This window comes from Copidosoma floridanum, unplaced genomic scaffold (assembly GCF_036245765.1).
Source record: "Copidosoma floridanum isolate Cflo_tuat_1 unplaced genomic scaffold, Cflo_Japanese_pri ptg000008l, whole genome shotgun sequence".
NCBI classification, from domain to species: domain Eukaryota; kingdom Metazoa; phylum Arthropoda; class Insecta; order Hymenoptera; family Encyrtidae; genus Copidosoma; species Copidosoma floridanum.
In genome coordinates, this window is record NW_028321885.1 from 6,514,407 (window position 1) to 6,531,694 (window position 17,288).

Sequence of the window (17,288 nt, forward strand, 5' to 3'; positions counted from 1 at the left end):
TTTTTTGAGGTTATGTCTGCAACCTGAACGTCAAATTTCTTTTATTATGACAAATTTGGATTTAGCAGGCAAAAATACATGAATATATGGTGTTTTTTGAGATTATTGTTATTCTTTTTTTTTATTCTTAAGCTCTAACCACCGAAAAACGGCATTTTTACCAGTTTTTTGAGGTTATCTCCAAAATTTGACCCAGAACCCCTGTTTTTTATGGTAAATTCGAATGTAGCGCCAAAAAATGCATTAGAAAAAGGTGGTCTCTCTTAACGAACCAGATACCTCCTTTGCTTTCTCATAGAAGAAGCTTTGCATCGGTAAAAAATTAAATTATTTGTGCGCGCGTGTGTGTGTGTGTGTGTGAGTGTAATTAGTCAGGCCTCAGGAACCTAGCAACCGATTAAAATTTTTTATGGTAAAAAACTGGTTTTTCGTGTTAATAAGGGTTCAAAATGTATTGTGAGCAATTTTCAAAAATCTTACTCGATAGTTAATACGAATACCTTTATTTCCCATTTTTAAGAGTCTTGGTAAGTGATCTTGAGCAGTTTTTATTCAAAAAATAAAAAAATTTTACGCCTCTAAAACGAATTAACATATTCTAGATATTGAGGACTACAAATAGTTCTTAGTACTTTCAGTCCAAAAAAAATTGAGTTTCATACTATGTTAAAGTAGTTATATTTAATTGAGGTATATAACAAATACCTTATGTAACTTACAGAATCTTAACAATTTACTCCGTTCTGTTTTTAGTTAATGAGTTACTAAGATTTTTCTGAAAAAATTACTATTACTGGTTAAAGATGGTTCTTGAGCTGTACAATATATTTAAAGCATCGATTGAATCACCAGTAAAACTTTCCTTGAAAGAATTTTTAAATACAAATTATTTTGCGCTAGTATATGACGACGTTCCGTAAAAAATTCTTAAAAAAACATTGTTGATGATTAAATTATTATGACGAAAAGTAAATAAATATGTTAGTAAAGAGATTTTTTTTCTTCAACGATTCCATGTTAGTTTTGAACAAGTTAACGAAAAATGATAAACCTAAGTTTATTTCTTTCTAGACTTTTCATCAAAATTTTAATTCAATCATGAGTACATATTACATTACTTGGTTGGAATCGACATTAAAAAAATTTTTATAAAATAAAACATTAAATTAATGAAAAATCACAAATTTAACTCCTTGATGATGAAATAACTATGGTAAGAGATATCATAAAATAGTGAGCGTTATGAGCCCTTCAAAATTTATATGATTTTGAAAATAATTTTAACAGAAAAAAAAAATTTTTAATTTTTAAATAGAAAACTTACTATTTAAATAAACATATTATGCCAAGACAACGTAAAAAAATTAAAATCTTAAACAGTTGCTTAAAATTAAAAGCAAAATAATACAGCTTAAAGAAACTTTTTACCAATTTAGTGGCAGCGGTTTCTATTAAATAAACATTTATGTAAATAAACAAAAAACTTCATTTTTCTTTTCTTTTTTTTCTTACTTACATCCAAACATAAAATTTTTTATTTTGTTAACATTGAAATTGACATTTGTATTTCTTAAAAATATGTGGAAACTTCTGCTGATTTAATTGTTTCAATTTTATCAATGCGATCTTTTAATGATACAAATGTTTGCAAATGTGTCATTCTTTAGCCATAGATACGTCGGCATTAGAATAAAAATGTTGTAAACGTATTTAAAAGTGAACTATTATTTGAAATCTATAAAAAAATTAACTTTTGCATTTCTTTTTTTGTAGGATTCCGTATTGAAAATTCAATAAATGAAATAATTTTCTTTGCAATATTTAGGCCAGATTAAAAGAAATTTACTATTATAGTACAATAATAATACTGTTCAGTGAGTCTCCTATTTAAATGGATTTAAGGGTGAAATAATTACGTGTAATTTTAACGTGTCCTTATTTGGCCCTACAAGATATTTTGAGGTAGTGGCACTACTCGTATTTATAGAATCTTTCTTCAAATTAAGGTCTTCAAAAGGTATAATGTTATCTAAATTCAGGACTCGTTGGTTGAGATCAAATCTATGAACAACTTCTTTGACAGTCACTATGTGTTCAACATCATCTTGAATTCCGTAAATAAGCACTCCAATTTTAACTCCCATGCCAGATCCATTATCAGTTGGGGGCTCTTTGCACGTTAATGACAATCGAACTGAACGTATTACATACTCTGGCATTTCTACAGTACCTTGCCATACAATAAGGAAGTATTTCTTAAACCATACACCTTTAGGATAAAGATCTACAACCCATTCACAACTTTTATCACCGACATAGTCAGCCAAGTAAGATTGGCTTGAAAAAACTAATGTTCGTGTGTGATAAGAAAGTAAACCAGAAAAATTTTCAACTGTTATTAAGGAACTACACGTGTCTACCGTATATAATCTTGGCTCAAATAATAATAAACCATTTTCTTCCATTCTTATTATTTCATGTACTTTGTAGTTTTGGCCGGAATGAAATGACATTCCGATTGCCATCCTTTCAACGAAAAATTCTTTATATTTTTGGGTTAATGGTGATAGAAGGAGTTCCGCAAGCTGTCTTGGAGACATCATAGGAAATCTTACAGCAGTCATAACTGTAAAGACAATTTGTTTGAATGCTATGTCGATATCTGCTGCACATGAGCTATTTTTCAAGCGCTGCTTTTGATAACCAAGCCAAGTTTCAAGACACTTGTATAAAGTCATTTCATCTGGAATAACCAGACTACTTTGACGTGCTAATGATGCAAGCACATCAACTTCAAAATTGGCAAAATCTGAAGAATTTGACACAAGTTCTATATTCCATTTAATAAAATCATGACAACCTTTTGTAATTTCATAGTGTCCACAATTGATACTATACTGTAGCCAAGATATTAATGTTCCTTGAACAGCTGCCAAAGGTATGTGAGTTTGCATAAAATTTAAGCATAATGAAATTAAATCTTTGACGTTATATTTATCAGCAAGTGAAATAATTGGTAGAACTATCGAGTGGCTGATACGAATCTGTCCTGTGTAAAAATAACGTAAAAATTCACCAAATATCACTGCACATTGAGGTGTTTCTTGAAGAGTTATACGGCTTTCTTGTGACTCACTCCATTGAGGACTCATAAGCATGACTTCAAAAACATCGCTCGAAGCGCATAAAATAAGACGGTGGGCTGGATATTCAGTATCATTTACAACTAGACATATGTCATTCATGAGTCGTTCTGCATATAATGTAGCAATTTTTTTAAGAACAGTACGTGAATTATCTACCTGAAAAAAGTATATACTTTAAATTTTTAATGAAAACATATTTATAATTAGTTATATAGAAGAGTAAAGAGTAATATTACGAAATGAGTAAGAAATTTTAAGTTTCTACTTCTGAGTGCAGTTGAAAAATGGTTGTAGAGATGTCATGAAAAGAAAGAAATTACATTTAACATGTTTTTGTTTAGAAGTATCATTTATTGCAATTAATGTAAAAATTAGGATTTATAAATCAGTTTAGGAGTGAGGTAGAAAATAAAGTACGGCAGCATTAAACATTTTTATGATAAATTAAATTAAACTAAATATTTGCCTTTTCCAGTTTTGACTGCGTGCAAGTAATGACGATATACGTTTAATGAATTCTTTGCAGTTTTCAAAAAAAAGCTGGACAAGTCAACAACCAGTCAGTGAACAGTCACTAAGTAAAAAGAACCTAGTGTTTATTATTTGCTCTAGAAGATCAACAAATTTATAATTATGTAGATTTACATCAGAATGGGCGAGAGACCCTTGAATTTTAATTGAAAATTGACAACACCTTGAGTCTTTGATAAGATATAGACTTACGATGAATAAAATGTCGTACGGCATCCTGTACTATCCATCTTTTTCCCCTCTACATTATCCTGCATTCGCTAATCATATGTGAATGCATACTGTACACAAAAATTCCAGCCTGAGATACTAGCGTCTGGTCAGATCGTTGGTAAAGCTACACTGATGAGTTCCACCAACGATCTAGAACGAAAAATATTTAAATAAAAGATAACTGCGAAACGATATTATTTAAATTTCTATAACAAATGGTATTAAAAACTGTGCAATTTTTTGACAAAAGATACAAGCACATCTGAGTAGAATTTTTCTACTGCATTATAAATGAACAGAAATTTGATATAAACATTACTGACAATATTTAGAAAGTGAAAAAAATGTAGAACTCGGCTCAAATGGGATCAAAAAGTTCTACTTTTTCCATAGTGATAAACATTCCTGGTAACCGATCTTTTTTCTCGTTTTTTATTCGAGCACATATTTAAAATAAAAAAAGCTTAACATCACATACCCTTGATAGAAGTATTGTTTAATAGGTACCAACTTTATAGGAAATCTGAAAGGATGACATTTTTCTGTTAAAAATTTCATGATCTCCAAGAGTTTTTAAAACAAAACATCCGAAAACAAAAACAAAAAGAAAGTTATTTCATTAATATCTATCATTGCAATCCTGAAATTTTTAAAATACACGTGATTATGTACATAAACATCTGTTTATACCCTTGCACAGCAACATAGTTAGTTTTACCATACTTCTCGTAATACGTTTTTTTGTTAAACATGATATGGAATTTTACATTTTTTATAGTAAAATAATCTGAAACAATCATAAAAAGCTAATGTATTAATTTCTCAGAAAAAGTCTATACTATAAAATCAACAAAGTCTAAATAAACAAATAATCAGTAAAATCGAATTTTTATGATATTTTTATCTCGAAAATCACACTGCAGCAGAAAGTATAGTTATGTAACAAGGATCAGATCTACGTACGTTATAGTGTTAAGTGGAAGAGAAAATTATTGCCTTGACTTTACTATTAAGATCACGTGTTTTAACTTAAAATTTTACAAAACCATACGTCATCTGAACAGTATGACTGGATTGTATTTTTTTTACATATTTGTAAAAAGAGTACGGCAGATGGTGCCAATATACGAGTGGAGACAAGATGATATTTAGTACCAAAGACTATCAAGAATTGTAAAGAGTTCAATACAAAATACAATACACAAGTGATGAAATTGTTTTTTTGTCAGTGCGTTTTTATATAATGTTTAATTTATGTTTAAATTTATGCATGTTCCCAGTGATTCCTAAGATTGAGTCACCATTATGGAAACAAAAATTGCCAATTTAAAAAAATCATTTGCTGAGCTAGTAACGAAAAAAATACGTTGGTGTAAGATATACTCAGAGTGATATCAAAAAAGATACGCAGGCAACTATTTCTTCTGTTAGAGTACCCACTTTCTATCACTGCATCAGTGTACTGTATGAAACAAATAATAAATCAAATAATTTTTTAATCTTGATTTTCGCTCCATGCTTCGTTAAAGCTAGTTTTATTCCAAATAATACAATGTTTGTGGAACTGCTAATGTGATCTCTAATAAAGAATCTGGTAAATTTATTGTACTATAGTCGGAAGAACAATATTAATGTTTACAGTTTTCATACTTTAAAATCGATCCTTGTGGTAAAATGGTTTTTTTTTTTACAAACAACTTCAACACCACAGCACTACGATTGTAAAATACGTGAAAAAAATGGGTATTATTTGAAAAGTTTGATATCACTAACATCAACTATAACAGGGGGGTAGATGAAGCCTCAAAAAATAGTCAATAAGAAATTGTTTGCAACTACGACAAAAATTGTTGGAATAGCTCCGTATTATTACCAAACTTAATGGAAAAATAGTTTTGGGTCATAATCGTGCTGGTTTTTTTTAAATAAAGCGAATAGCGAAAATTGACCGGATTCATTTTTCAAATTGCGCTTATAACTTTTTTGGGGGTATCGTTTTGCGAAATAGCTAAAACAATTTGTTCGTTATTTAATTATCTATTGATCAGTGCTAGTTATATTATATAGCTCCACAAAAAAAAAAGAAAAATTTGTGCGAAGACCTAGACCAGTCTCATATTACTATACGTTTTTGGGATCGCTGAATCCAAATCTAAGGTTAACTTTGGTCCATCATCTCAGGATTTTTCATAACTTCAAAAATAAAGCTCAAAAACTCCATAACGCAAAAAATCATGAATTCTTAGAATTATTATATACTAAAACCATGTAACTTCTCAACCCTACAATCTCAAATCCTCGTAAGCTCTGAAACCTCATAACCCCATGACTCCATAATCTCATAACTCGGTCAGTAGCAGAAATACACATGTCTCATACCGGCAAATAGCAGATGATGGGCTGTGCTTCACTCCACGGTTATCTCATGGATCTCGAGATCAATATTCCCTTCATCAGAGGGACTTTTTAACTCCATGGAAGGCATGGTGAAACAAGTTTTCCTCCCTTTTATGACCTTCAGATTCTTGAGATTGTCGATAAATCGATATAGAGACCCATAGGATCACAGAGATGAGACAGGCCAGCAACAAGTATATATTTTTGAGTTACACGATGCAGAACTTCTTAGATTATGTTCCAAAATAATGTACTTATGTTGCAGAGATAATTTTTTAAAGATATTTTACGAGTGTTTGCAATCTAGGACACCTCTACGTGGTTGACGTTGGGCAACAGAGTTGATCGGTACTCTGGCAGAGACCCTCGATTTCGGCTTTCATATCGTTATGGCAAACGCACGTATAAAAAATTACGATGCAGAGGGTTGGAAATCAAGCACCCCTAAAATGAGAGGCAAGGGGATCTCACGAAAATCAAGCACCCCGTAAAGGCACACGGAAAGGAATATCACGAAAATCAAGAACTCCGTATCCTGAAGCGAGAGGACCTCACGAAAATCAAGCACCTCAAAGGAAACAGAATCCTGCTTCGTCCACGTCATTGTTTTCGGGGTTTGACTGAATGTAGGTATAGTGTATCGTTAGCTTCTCCCCTTCTCTATTACCCTTTAATTGTTACGATATCATCTTTTACGATCAGAGAGACTGTTAAACCTCATGAAGGTACAGCGAAATAAGCTTTACTCCCTTTATTACCCTGTTAGTATCTAGATTGACTCTTTTCTCATCAAAGACTTTTGAGACCCTGGAAAAACATGGCGAAACAAGCTTCCCCCTCTATGACCCTGTGAGTCCCTACACTAATTTTTCGACGATCTTGAGAATCTAAAGGTCACAGAAGGAGGGAAAGCATCTTTCACCATGACTTTTCCGGTGCTTAGCAGTTTCTCTAATCAACGGAATATCGATCTCGAGACCCGTTATAGAGTCATGGGGTTATGAGATTTTGGAATTTTTTGGAATGGCGAAGTTAAAGGGTGTAAAGGTCTTAGGGTCAAAACATGATGAGGATTATGATATATTGAATAAAAGCCTATTAACTATATGTTCTGGCATCAGAAATGCGTATCTCTACTACTGATCAAGTTTTGAGGTTATGGAGTCATGGGGTTACGAGATTTTAGTGCTTACGGGCTTCCCAGGTCGTGGGGTTAAGAAATTTTGGAATTTTCAGTAGTAACATTTCTGAAAATACATGATTTCTTGTATTAGGGGGGTATTGAGTCTTATTTTTGAGGATATAAAAAATCGTGATGTGATGGAGCCAAACTAACCTTGAATTCGGATTCAGCAACCCTAAACTTATGTAGTAAGACTAGTTTAGGTCTTCGCACAATTTTTTTATTGGAGCTGTGTTGTTAGAAATCTATTTTTTGCGAAGTTATAGGGCAGAAACTGCCGATCAAAGTTTTAATTTTGCAACATCATTAACTTTTATATTTTTATTGAAAATTCCTCAAAATTAGAATTCAATATTTCTTATGGGATCTTTAACCACGTGCAATGATTTTTGTCTAACGTTGAAAATGACAAAACGATTATCAAATTAAAAATTTATTTGGCATCCTTGAACCTTACAGTATAGTTAGATAATATTTCAAAAATAGATTTCCTTCAGGTAAGTAGAAACTTTAATATGAAAAATAATTTTCTTGTAAATTTTAACCCTGTTTTTTAAAAAAATTCAATTTTGTAACATACATTAATCGATGTATCTCTGAAGTTTTATGTTTTACCGTGTTACAGCCATTTTTACTTGATATAGTACATTTTAATGCAAATTTCAAAATACGAATGAAAAAGAATTGCAATAACATTTTTTTAACGACATTTATTAACAGTTTAGCGTTAATTGCAAAATTTTGAATTTTTAACTGTTGTTTCAACTTAAAAAAAATTTTTTCTACTCCCGCAGGGTATTTCTTGTTGACTTATATAAAATAATAATTTTTATGTACATTACCAATACTAAAAAAAATGTTATATTCGAACACTCTGACGTGCTATACTGGTCTCCGAATGACGGGTTCCATGCATTTCAGACCAAGAGCTGGGGTACAGATGAGGCAAAAAACTGATACCTGCTACTAATTTCACAAAAGTTGATAAACCTTATAATTCATAGAGATTGAAAGTGTTGTTACGATGTGGTCTCGCTACGATGAGATACGTTGGTAAATAAAAATAGCCTATAGCACAAAAATTTCAATTTTCCGCAATTGAGCCCAGTGGATGGAGAATAAAAAGTTGTGACAGACAAGTGACATGAGCGGTAAAACTGGGACTAATGTATCACCCAGAAATCGATCAAGAGCTTGTCATTGGCTTAGTGGTAAGCATGATAGCTCTGGAAACGACACAGTTTCAACGATAATATCTTTTTCAATATTTAATTAAGGCACAATTTCACTTTAAGACTATTTAGAGTAATTCATATTAAGACAAAAATAATACCACATGACTATCTTAACAATAATAAACTCAAGCCAACGAACCCGTTTCACCCCAAATATCGTAGGCGAGCTGCGGTTTTTAAGCCACCACTGTCACCAAAGCAATAAACGGAAGTGAGCCAAACTTTATCTAGACAGGAAGGTATTAAAAGTTGTTCTCAGTAAACATTAATGGAAGGCTATATGAGCTAAGTGTACAATAAGGTTTTAAATAAAAATATTACGTGAAAAGATATTTATTTTCATAAAAAAAAGGTTTTTTCTTCCATTACCAAGCTCACTCTATGAGAAAACAACAATTAATATTATGGCTTACTAAATATGGCTTCGACCTTAAAAGAGCACATAATTTCCTTACATAATAATCCAACTAATGGTAATTAAAGGAACAGAATACAATTAACTGCATGAATCTACTTGAAGCCTAAAATCACGGCTGATACATAACAATTAATAAGCTTTTTCATTATGACTTCCTGGATAACAGTAACTAATGAAAAGAATGAAAAGTAGAGCACAGTGAGCTTTGAATCATCATTGCAAAATTTATTACTTGCAAATTTCATGTTACTGATGTTTTTTTAATCTTTTTTCTAGAAAACACAGTGCTCATAGCTGATAAGATCTTTGCTTTATTTTTATATTATCCAACAAACTCTTCAACACCTCTGCTTGGCTCTGCTTTTCTTTCACTGTGAAAACTCCTTGTCTAGAGGTATTCCGTCGTAGACTGTCTGTCAGGAAACAGACAGTTTCAAAGAAAAATAGCCAAAACATACTCATTATACGCGTACGATAAAATACACATAAACACAGAAATCGCTTCTAAATTAATCTTTTATTCATTTACGTGCGATGAACTTTATAAGAATTGTAACTACGTCGGCACTAAATCATGAAACTTAAAGATTTACGCACACATACCTACACCTATATAATTACCTACCCTCCACACATTTATACACACACGCATACATACATACATACACATACGCGCGCGCACGCACCACACACATCTTTCCACGCGAAACTTACAAGGGAACCTCCCCAATCCAGCCCCACAAATTTTAATAATTTTTTTTATACGTTGCAATACTCATAAAAATATTCCACATGTATTTTCTTATCGGTTGACATCCACTTTAAGGGGGTGAAACCCACTTCTAAAAACTACCCAGGAGAATCATTTTCGCAATTCATCTCTGCACTTACTAAATATTTTTTAATAAAATCAACGCTTAAATAGTTATTATAAGTGCGCTTCTAGCTGCGGTAGTGCTTTATAGAGTGTGTGTCTGTGAGTGAGTTTGCAGAGTCGTCAGCGTTCCGGCAAGTCAGCTGGCGTGGCCAACAGTCCGCAATAGTAGGACTTCATGCGACTGAAAGATACAATGTGCAGTGTGTGCTCTCATTGTCGTGTTATTGCTTACGATAGTTTGTGGTTGTCAGCATTGCGTTGTGGCTTGATTCACTCACGATCGAGTCAGGTTGTTGTAACCAAAAAGCTGGCCATTCTCTGAGAAGCGGACCATCTCAACCAACGCCACCGATTTTAATGATTTTTGGATATGTTGTAAAACTCAAAACAATATTCAACGCATGTTTTTTTATCCACTGAGATCCATTTTCAAAAAGTAAAATCCACCCCAAAAAATCGTTTTTTTAAAGTATTTCTCCACCTACTAAATATTTTTAAACAAAATCAACGCATAAATAGTTCTTATAAGTGCGCTTCTACTGTTATAACTTTTACACTAAAGGAGTGCAATCTCTCTATAGGAGTCATAGTTCTATTTTTTTTGCTACTTAGTGATTCAAGATCAGTTTAATGAAGTGAAATAGGGTTAAAACTGCCTTTATGATATAAAAATAAAAAATTGAAATTGATGTGTTTAAAATTTGTTAAGCATTTGTTAACCCTAACATCCACCTTTACCAACTCACAAGCAGTCTAACCCACCTAACTCTGGCCACAGTGTGTCTATTAGTTATCTGTTCTGTTATATGTACCATATGACCACATGATCAGCAAAATATATTAAACTAGCAGCCCCCCGTCTCGGCTTCACCCGAGACTTACTAAATAAAACACCGTAGTGTGTTAACATGTAATGTGAAACATTTTCAGTTAGAAATTTTACACATATTCCTGATACATCTCAGAACAAAAATCTTCTTATTAAAAACATATTTTTTCGGAATCCATATAGTTTATTTGGTTAAATAATGAGGTGTAAAAATTGAAAAAAATTATTATGCTGAAAAGTACCGTGCGTTCTTTATGCCATAAAATAATCGGTGGCCATAAGAAGCCGTTGATTTACAGTTTCTCCCGTATAATTCACAAAAAAGGCTTTTAAAGCTGTAAAGATTTTAAACCCCCCAAAAAATTTATTTAAAAAAAAATTTTTTTCTCATATCTCACAACTTTATTACCAGAGCAACAAAGTCCTGGACCTTAAACCCTACATTTTTATTGCCACAAAAACACAAATACATTTTCTACTCATTAGAAAATCTGAAGTAGGATCTTTAAAGATTTCAGAGATTGCTGTGAGGGTACAATGAAAAGCTGATCTTTCACGTCATGGATTCTTTATTTGTCGATTTTGACGCTGCTGTTCCAATCTCGATAAATTTTCTGCGTCAGTTTCTTGACGCTTAAGTAAAATTGTATTTATTAGATACATTTGAATTTTTTTTTCCAATCCACCTTCTTGCGACTTTTGGTATGCTTAAAATTTTTGTGACCTCTAAAGGCTGTTTTCTGTCAACTTTGTTAAGTTCTAATATATTTGTTGGCAAGGTAGTTCAACGTCCGATGGCCCTAAAAAAGACCGGTGAATTTCTTAAGTATACCCTTTTTTGACTGAAGTTAACAACAATTGTGACTGCCTGGATACCTCAGGGTGATCTTCTCTGGCTTGCTGTTGAAGACCCAGACTGATCGAAAAAAAACTTAAAAAATCCAAAGCTTTGGGGCTAGTAGTGCTCTTTTCTAACGTCTCCCGGTCTAACGCCGAAAAAGTTGGTGTCTCAACCACCTTTTTTATTTGCAGATTCAGTTGTTTTGGTGATCTTAGAGGGGGAGATTGATTAGTGATACTTGTCTAGAGGAGGCTGTCCCGTTGGCTCAATTTTTTTTTCCTTCATAGTTGTTATAGGTTTGCCCAACGCAGACCTTGGAGAGGATCAGTGATTCCTGGTTGAATGCTTAGAGTCGAGAGGGTAGTATAGGGTTGTCGGTCACCGGATTTTCCAGCCTTGCGAAGAACAACTCCGCAGGTGACGTCTGCTAGTGAATGGCTGACTTGGTTTAATAGTGCCCGTCTATAGTTAATATAGTCTTTTAGTCGATGGATCGCTTCCAGAAATGGTAATAAAAATGTAGTTGTTGGCAAGGTAGTTTACACTTAGGTGGATCCTAAAAAGAACCGATGAAATTGATGGTTAAGTAGGGAACGTAAATACTTATAATGGCGCTAAAAAGCGCCAGTGGAAAACTTCCAGGCTATTCTTATTCCTGATGATGAAGAACTGGCTACAGTTGCTTGATTCTTACCCTTGGAGTCTCGATGTACGGAGACTGTGATGGAGGGAGGTACGCCGCTGACCAAAGAATATCTCGTCTCGGGTCGTTCCCCGGATAACCAACCGCTCATCGTTAGACGGGAACATGTGGTAAGCGCATTGGGGACGCGACGACTAGATGAAGGTAGCCGTTGTGGCTGCCCATACCCCTCAGAGCTCAGAGCTGTTTTCCCTTGTTTACATTTGTAGCCACAAATTCTCTAACTTCACCAGGTGGGATGGTGGGACTCCCTCACAACTCTGATGAGTTGAACCAGATTGTGCTCTGGCTTTATATGTCTCCTGGTATTGTGGCAGAGATGGCATCGGTTGGAAGTAGTTTTTTTTTTTTTTAACGCCCTTATCGAGTTTCAGGGTAAATGGACACCTAGGTCCCTTCCCTCTTAGAGAAGAGTGTCGTCCGTAACCGGGAAACCCAGCTGCAAGACAATCATAAGCATTCTCTATGCAGCTCGTTGAGTCGCCGAAACTCGACTACAACACTATGGAGACGCTCCAGCCTATTATAACCACACTTATTTAATTATGTTGCAGGTAGCTTCGATTTTATGTCGACGCCACCTAGCGAATTTTACTGAACTAAAGAGAAAAGCTGGCATATTTTTGAAAAACTTTGAGCTCATTTATTGCTATTGTTATTAAATTTTTTAAGATAAAAACTATGCTAAAACCATCTAGGAAGTATCATGAATCAGTGTGCAAAATTTCAACGAAATCGGTTCAGTAGTTTTCGTGGTTAGCGATTACAACGGTTTTAGCGCTTCTGCTTTATATATTAGTAAGATAACCGAGCTACCTCTAACATCAAAAACCTGAAAAATCGTCCCTACCAAACCACTAACAGGTTTACTTAAGTAACTCTGGCCACAGAATATTTATCTTCTATTTTTTCCACTAAATATACGTTACATCACAAGCGAGGTATATCTGCATGCGTCCGACCCTTGAAACGTAACCCATCCACCCCCAAAAAAGCTCCCTTACCAAACCATAAGCAGGCTAACCCAACTAATTCCTGCCACAGCATATTTATTTATCATTTTTTATGTTATTAAATGTATCCCGTACCACAAGCAAACTAGATATGCACACAAGCTACTCCTAACTCTTAGCTATTCGAAATCTATAAAACAATCCTTATTAAACCATAAGCAAGCTAATTTGTTTTAACCTGGCCCAAGCGTGTTAACGATGATTTTTTTTTTTTTTTTAATAGATATACCCTACATAATAAGCAATTTATGATAGCAAGCTATTGTACTCTTGACCTTATGAATCTCTAAAGAACACCCTTACGATTTCACGAACAGGCTACCAGTCCCCACCGTGACCACAGCGCTTTAATCATTCATTTCTTCTTGAAATGACTGACAAGTTGAAACCTGGAATAAAAAAAAGTCATGTCTATAAATAAAAGTTATCTATTATTAAAAGTTATCCATACAAAAAAATTATATTTGTTACTCGAACGTACCTTAAAATGTATTATTTGACATAGTTTTTACAGTAATTACAATCTTCAAAGAAATGCTTCAAACACAATGACTTTTGACACCAACTACATCGTATTAAACCAAAATTTTTATAACCTTATACTTTGCAGTTGACAGTAGTACAAGATTCTCTAAAACTAAACTCAACAGGATTATCGGTTTTATCTGGTTTGTGAGTAATATAGCCGCATTTAAACCAGGAATGTTTAAATACAGCTGTATATGTTGGTAAAGAAAACTGTTTATGTACCAGCGATTGTAATATTATAATAATATTTTTTAAATGTCAATTCAAGCCATAGAATGTAAATTTAAGTCATGATTCATCAGCATTACTTGATCTAAAAATTACCTTACAAAATTTGTCCAAACCCTTAAACCATTCACATTAAGAGGTTGCGTCTTCCCACAATTTTATTCGTTGGCATCGTTTTCTCCAACTTTAGCAGAATGTCCACTTTAAGACTTAAGTAAAAGAATAGATTGTGGACCAATATTGGGATAAAATACATATCTTAACTAAATTTTAAGTGCCCTGAAATAAATAAAATGTTGCTATAGAATACTTTTCTTTTATTATTGCTTTATTATACATAGAAATAATTTTAACCGCAGTTAATTTTTCCGATTTTGATGCTTTTACATGCACATTATTTTGTTTTCCCGAAAGTGGTTCTACAATAAGACGAATAAGCCAGTTTTTCTTTTAACACTAAAAAAAGTATTAATAGATATTTCCCTGTACCTGATATAATTGGTTGAACTGTGTAAATGTGCGTCGTCGATGAAACTGACTGTACCAAACATTGCACTTATTCCTCTTTTTCTATCGCTAATGTCCTTTTTGAATGCATTTTTAACTGGGAATCACTCTAATCAGAATTATAAATATTTACTATTCCCATTTTTGGCACTCATGATGTAACATCAGCAACAAAAGCTTCAGTACTAGCTTGAAGCTCTGAAGCGCCTTATTATTTTTTCTTAGTAATAAATCTATTTTTTTTTTTTTTGGACACAATGCTACGGGGTTCTTTAAACTTTACTACCCAATTCGCAGAAGCCTTGGATCTTACATCTTCTTAGCCGATTTCTGTTTTTGCTTGAAACACCCATTTACGTATATTCTTCTCATGCACTATCGAACCAGCTTCAATAGCCGCTCTGAAATTATCTAATGTATACTGGTAGATTCGAGCAATTTTGTCTCGATGAGTACCACCTTTAATTATTGTTTTCGCTCAATGTTTCAGTTGACTTATAGATGAAACTTTTTAAAATCTATTTCTGATATTTTTATAAATTTTAAATTTATTCTAGAGCATTTTTTTTTATTTTCAAATACTTCTTTAACATCATTTGTACAATGATTCGTTGGTGCAAATTCTGGATCAGGAAAGTGATGTTGTATTTTATCTACGACTGTTTGAGCATCACTATTTTTATATTCTTCAAAGAAATTCAACGTTTTTTTAACAATCATGCCCATATCCTTGAACTTATGTGCTGCATCTATTAATATTTGTCTAAACTTCTGTGATAATTCAATTTCTTTGAAATTAATCTTACTGCTTGATATTTGTAAGTTTTGAAAATATGTGAATAATCAACTCAATACGTTCAAATCATTAACCTTCGTAATTAAAAGTTAAATCAAAGCCCTAACAATAAATAAAATTTTTTTTCGTAGTTATAAAGTATGCAAAAAAAAAATCTAGACTAATACGTATTTTATTAAAAAAATTCAAACATATAATTAAAATTATACGTAAAAAGTGACATAAATAATTATGCACTGATGCACTGATGAAAAATTTTTTTCTTACTTTTATCCATAACATTATTGGGTTAATGGAATTTAATATAAAAACAAAAGTAAATGTGTTCATACATCAAGCACAATAAATAAGTCACTTTACTTGAACTGTTAATATTTATCAAATGCAAGCCAGATGTTTTCCCCAATGATGTTCGCACGAAAAATTTTCTTCCTCGAAACATGGATTAGATAAAAATGCAGATAATGTATGCTTTGTAAATATTAATATAACTTTCTTAAAAAAGCAATTACAACAGTAGTAATCCATTCAGACTGTGTTATAAATTATTCTTCAAATTAAAAATAACAGAACAAAACATTTTATTATGGCACTATACATAATTTACAATAAATATAAAAAAGTACATTGAAATTTTTATATACACCACTCTGTCCATTTTCTAAAGAGCAAAGAATTGACGACTCTTTTTTCAATTTAGAACAGTATCAAGTAATGTATACTTTCTAATATATATATATATATATATATATATATATATATATATATATATATATATATATATATACACGTAGGAATCGTTGTCAACTACTTGAGAGAGAAAAGGGTGTTTCGTCCCGAGCACGCCAGGACTGATCAGTAAGCCTGATGACGTGCTTCCTGCCTTAGACACAGGAGAGATGTGGGTTTAGACTGACTCAATCGCGCTTATATAGTAATCGTGCGAATATTTCGCCGCTTGACGGAAGAGAACTATTAGGGGCTTGGCCACCTAGCGAGGAGAGTCTGAAGCGCGAGAGATGTGAGACGCCACATGCATACACATATAATTTGAATACTATTACATAAGTATTTTTTGAAATACTTCCTCAATAATCTTGGAATTATTTTATAATTACCTTATGATCTAAGACTGAAGGAATCAAAAAGTGGACGGAGTATTAATGCAAAATTATTTCTGAAATAATTTTATTATATTACCAATTAATTCAGGATTAATTCGTGTTGCAAGAGTACCCCTAACAATCCTGAAACAGGTTCAATTTTTTTAATTCTAAACATTTTTTTAAGGGGCTCCATCATTTATTATTTGCTGTTATTATAAATTGGAAGAAGAGTCTTTAATTTCGTAGACAATTTTCACATCAAGTAATGTTGATAGACAATGACTTGAAGTTATATTTATGAAATAACATGAAAACATTACAATTGCTGGTACATGAACAGTTTTCTTCACCGACATATTTAGCTATATTTAAAAATTCCTGGTATAAATGCGGCTATACTACTCACAGTCCAGATAAAACGGATAATCCTGTTGATTTTAGTTTTAGAGAATCTTGTACTGTCAACTGCAAAGTAGAAAGATATAAAAATATTTCATTCATACGATATGGTTGGTGTCATCAGTCATTGTGTTTGAAGCACTTTTTTGAAGATTGTAATTACTATAAAAATTCCTTGTGTTAGTTTTTAATATATTCTATTTGATTTTTAAATATTAAATCATGACTCAAATTTTTCTTTTTACAAAATAATATATTCAAACAAATGATAAAAACAAACAACTTAACTTTACTATGTATTTACAATAAAAAATTTGCCAGATCACCATGGCAAAATA

General features: G+C 32.5%; 1 protein-coding gene across 4 annotated transcripts in view; it reads right to left on the minus strand.

The window, feature by feature from the left end:
- Nucleotides 1-1,586: 1,586 nt before the first annotated feature.
- The window catches only part of Tango10 (transport and golgi organization 10), an 85,213-nt gene continuing 69,511 nt past the window's right edge, over nt 1,587-17,288 (minus strand). For 3 of the 4 annotated variants that reach the window (XM_089589250.1, XM_089589249.1, XM_089589248.1), the window contains exon 3: nt 1,587-3,302. In XM_089589250.1, coding sequence (XP_089445376.1) covers nt 1,884-3,302 — 1,419 coding nt within the window. In that variant the 3' untranslated portion in view covers nt 1,587-1,883. The remainder of the gene's footprint in view (nt 3,303-17,288) is intronic. The other variant, XR_016292863.1, reaches the window with a different exon arrangement.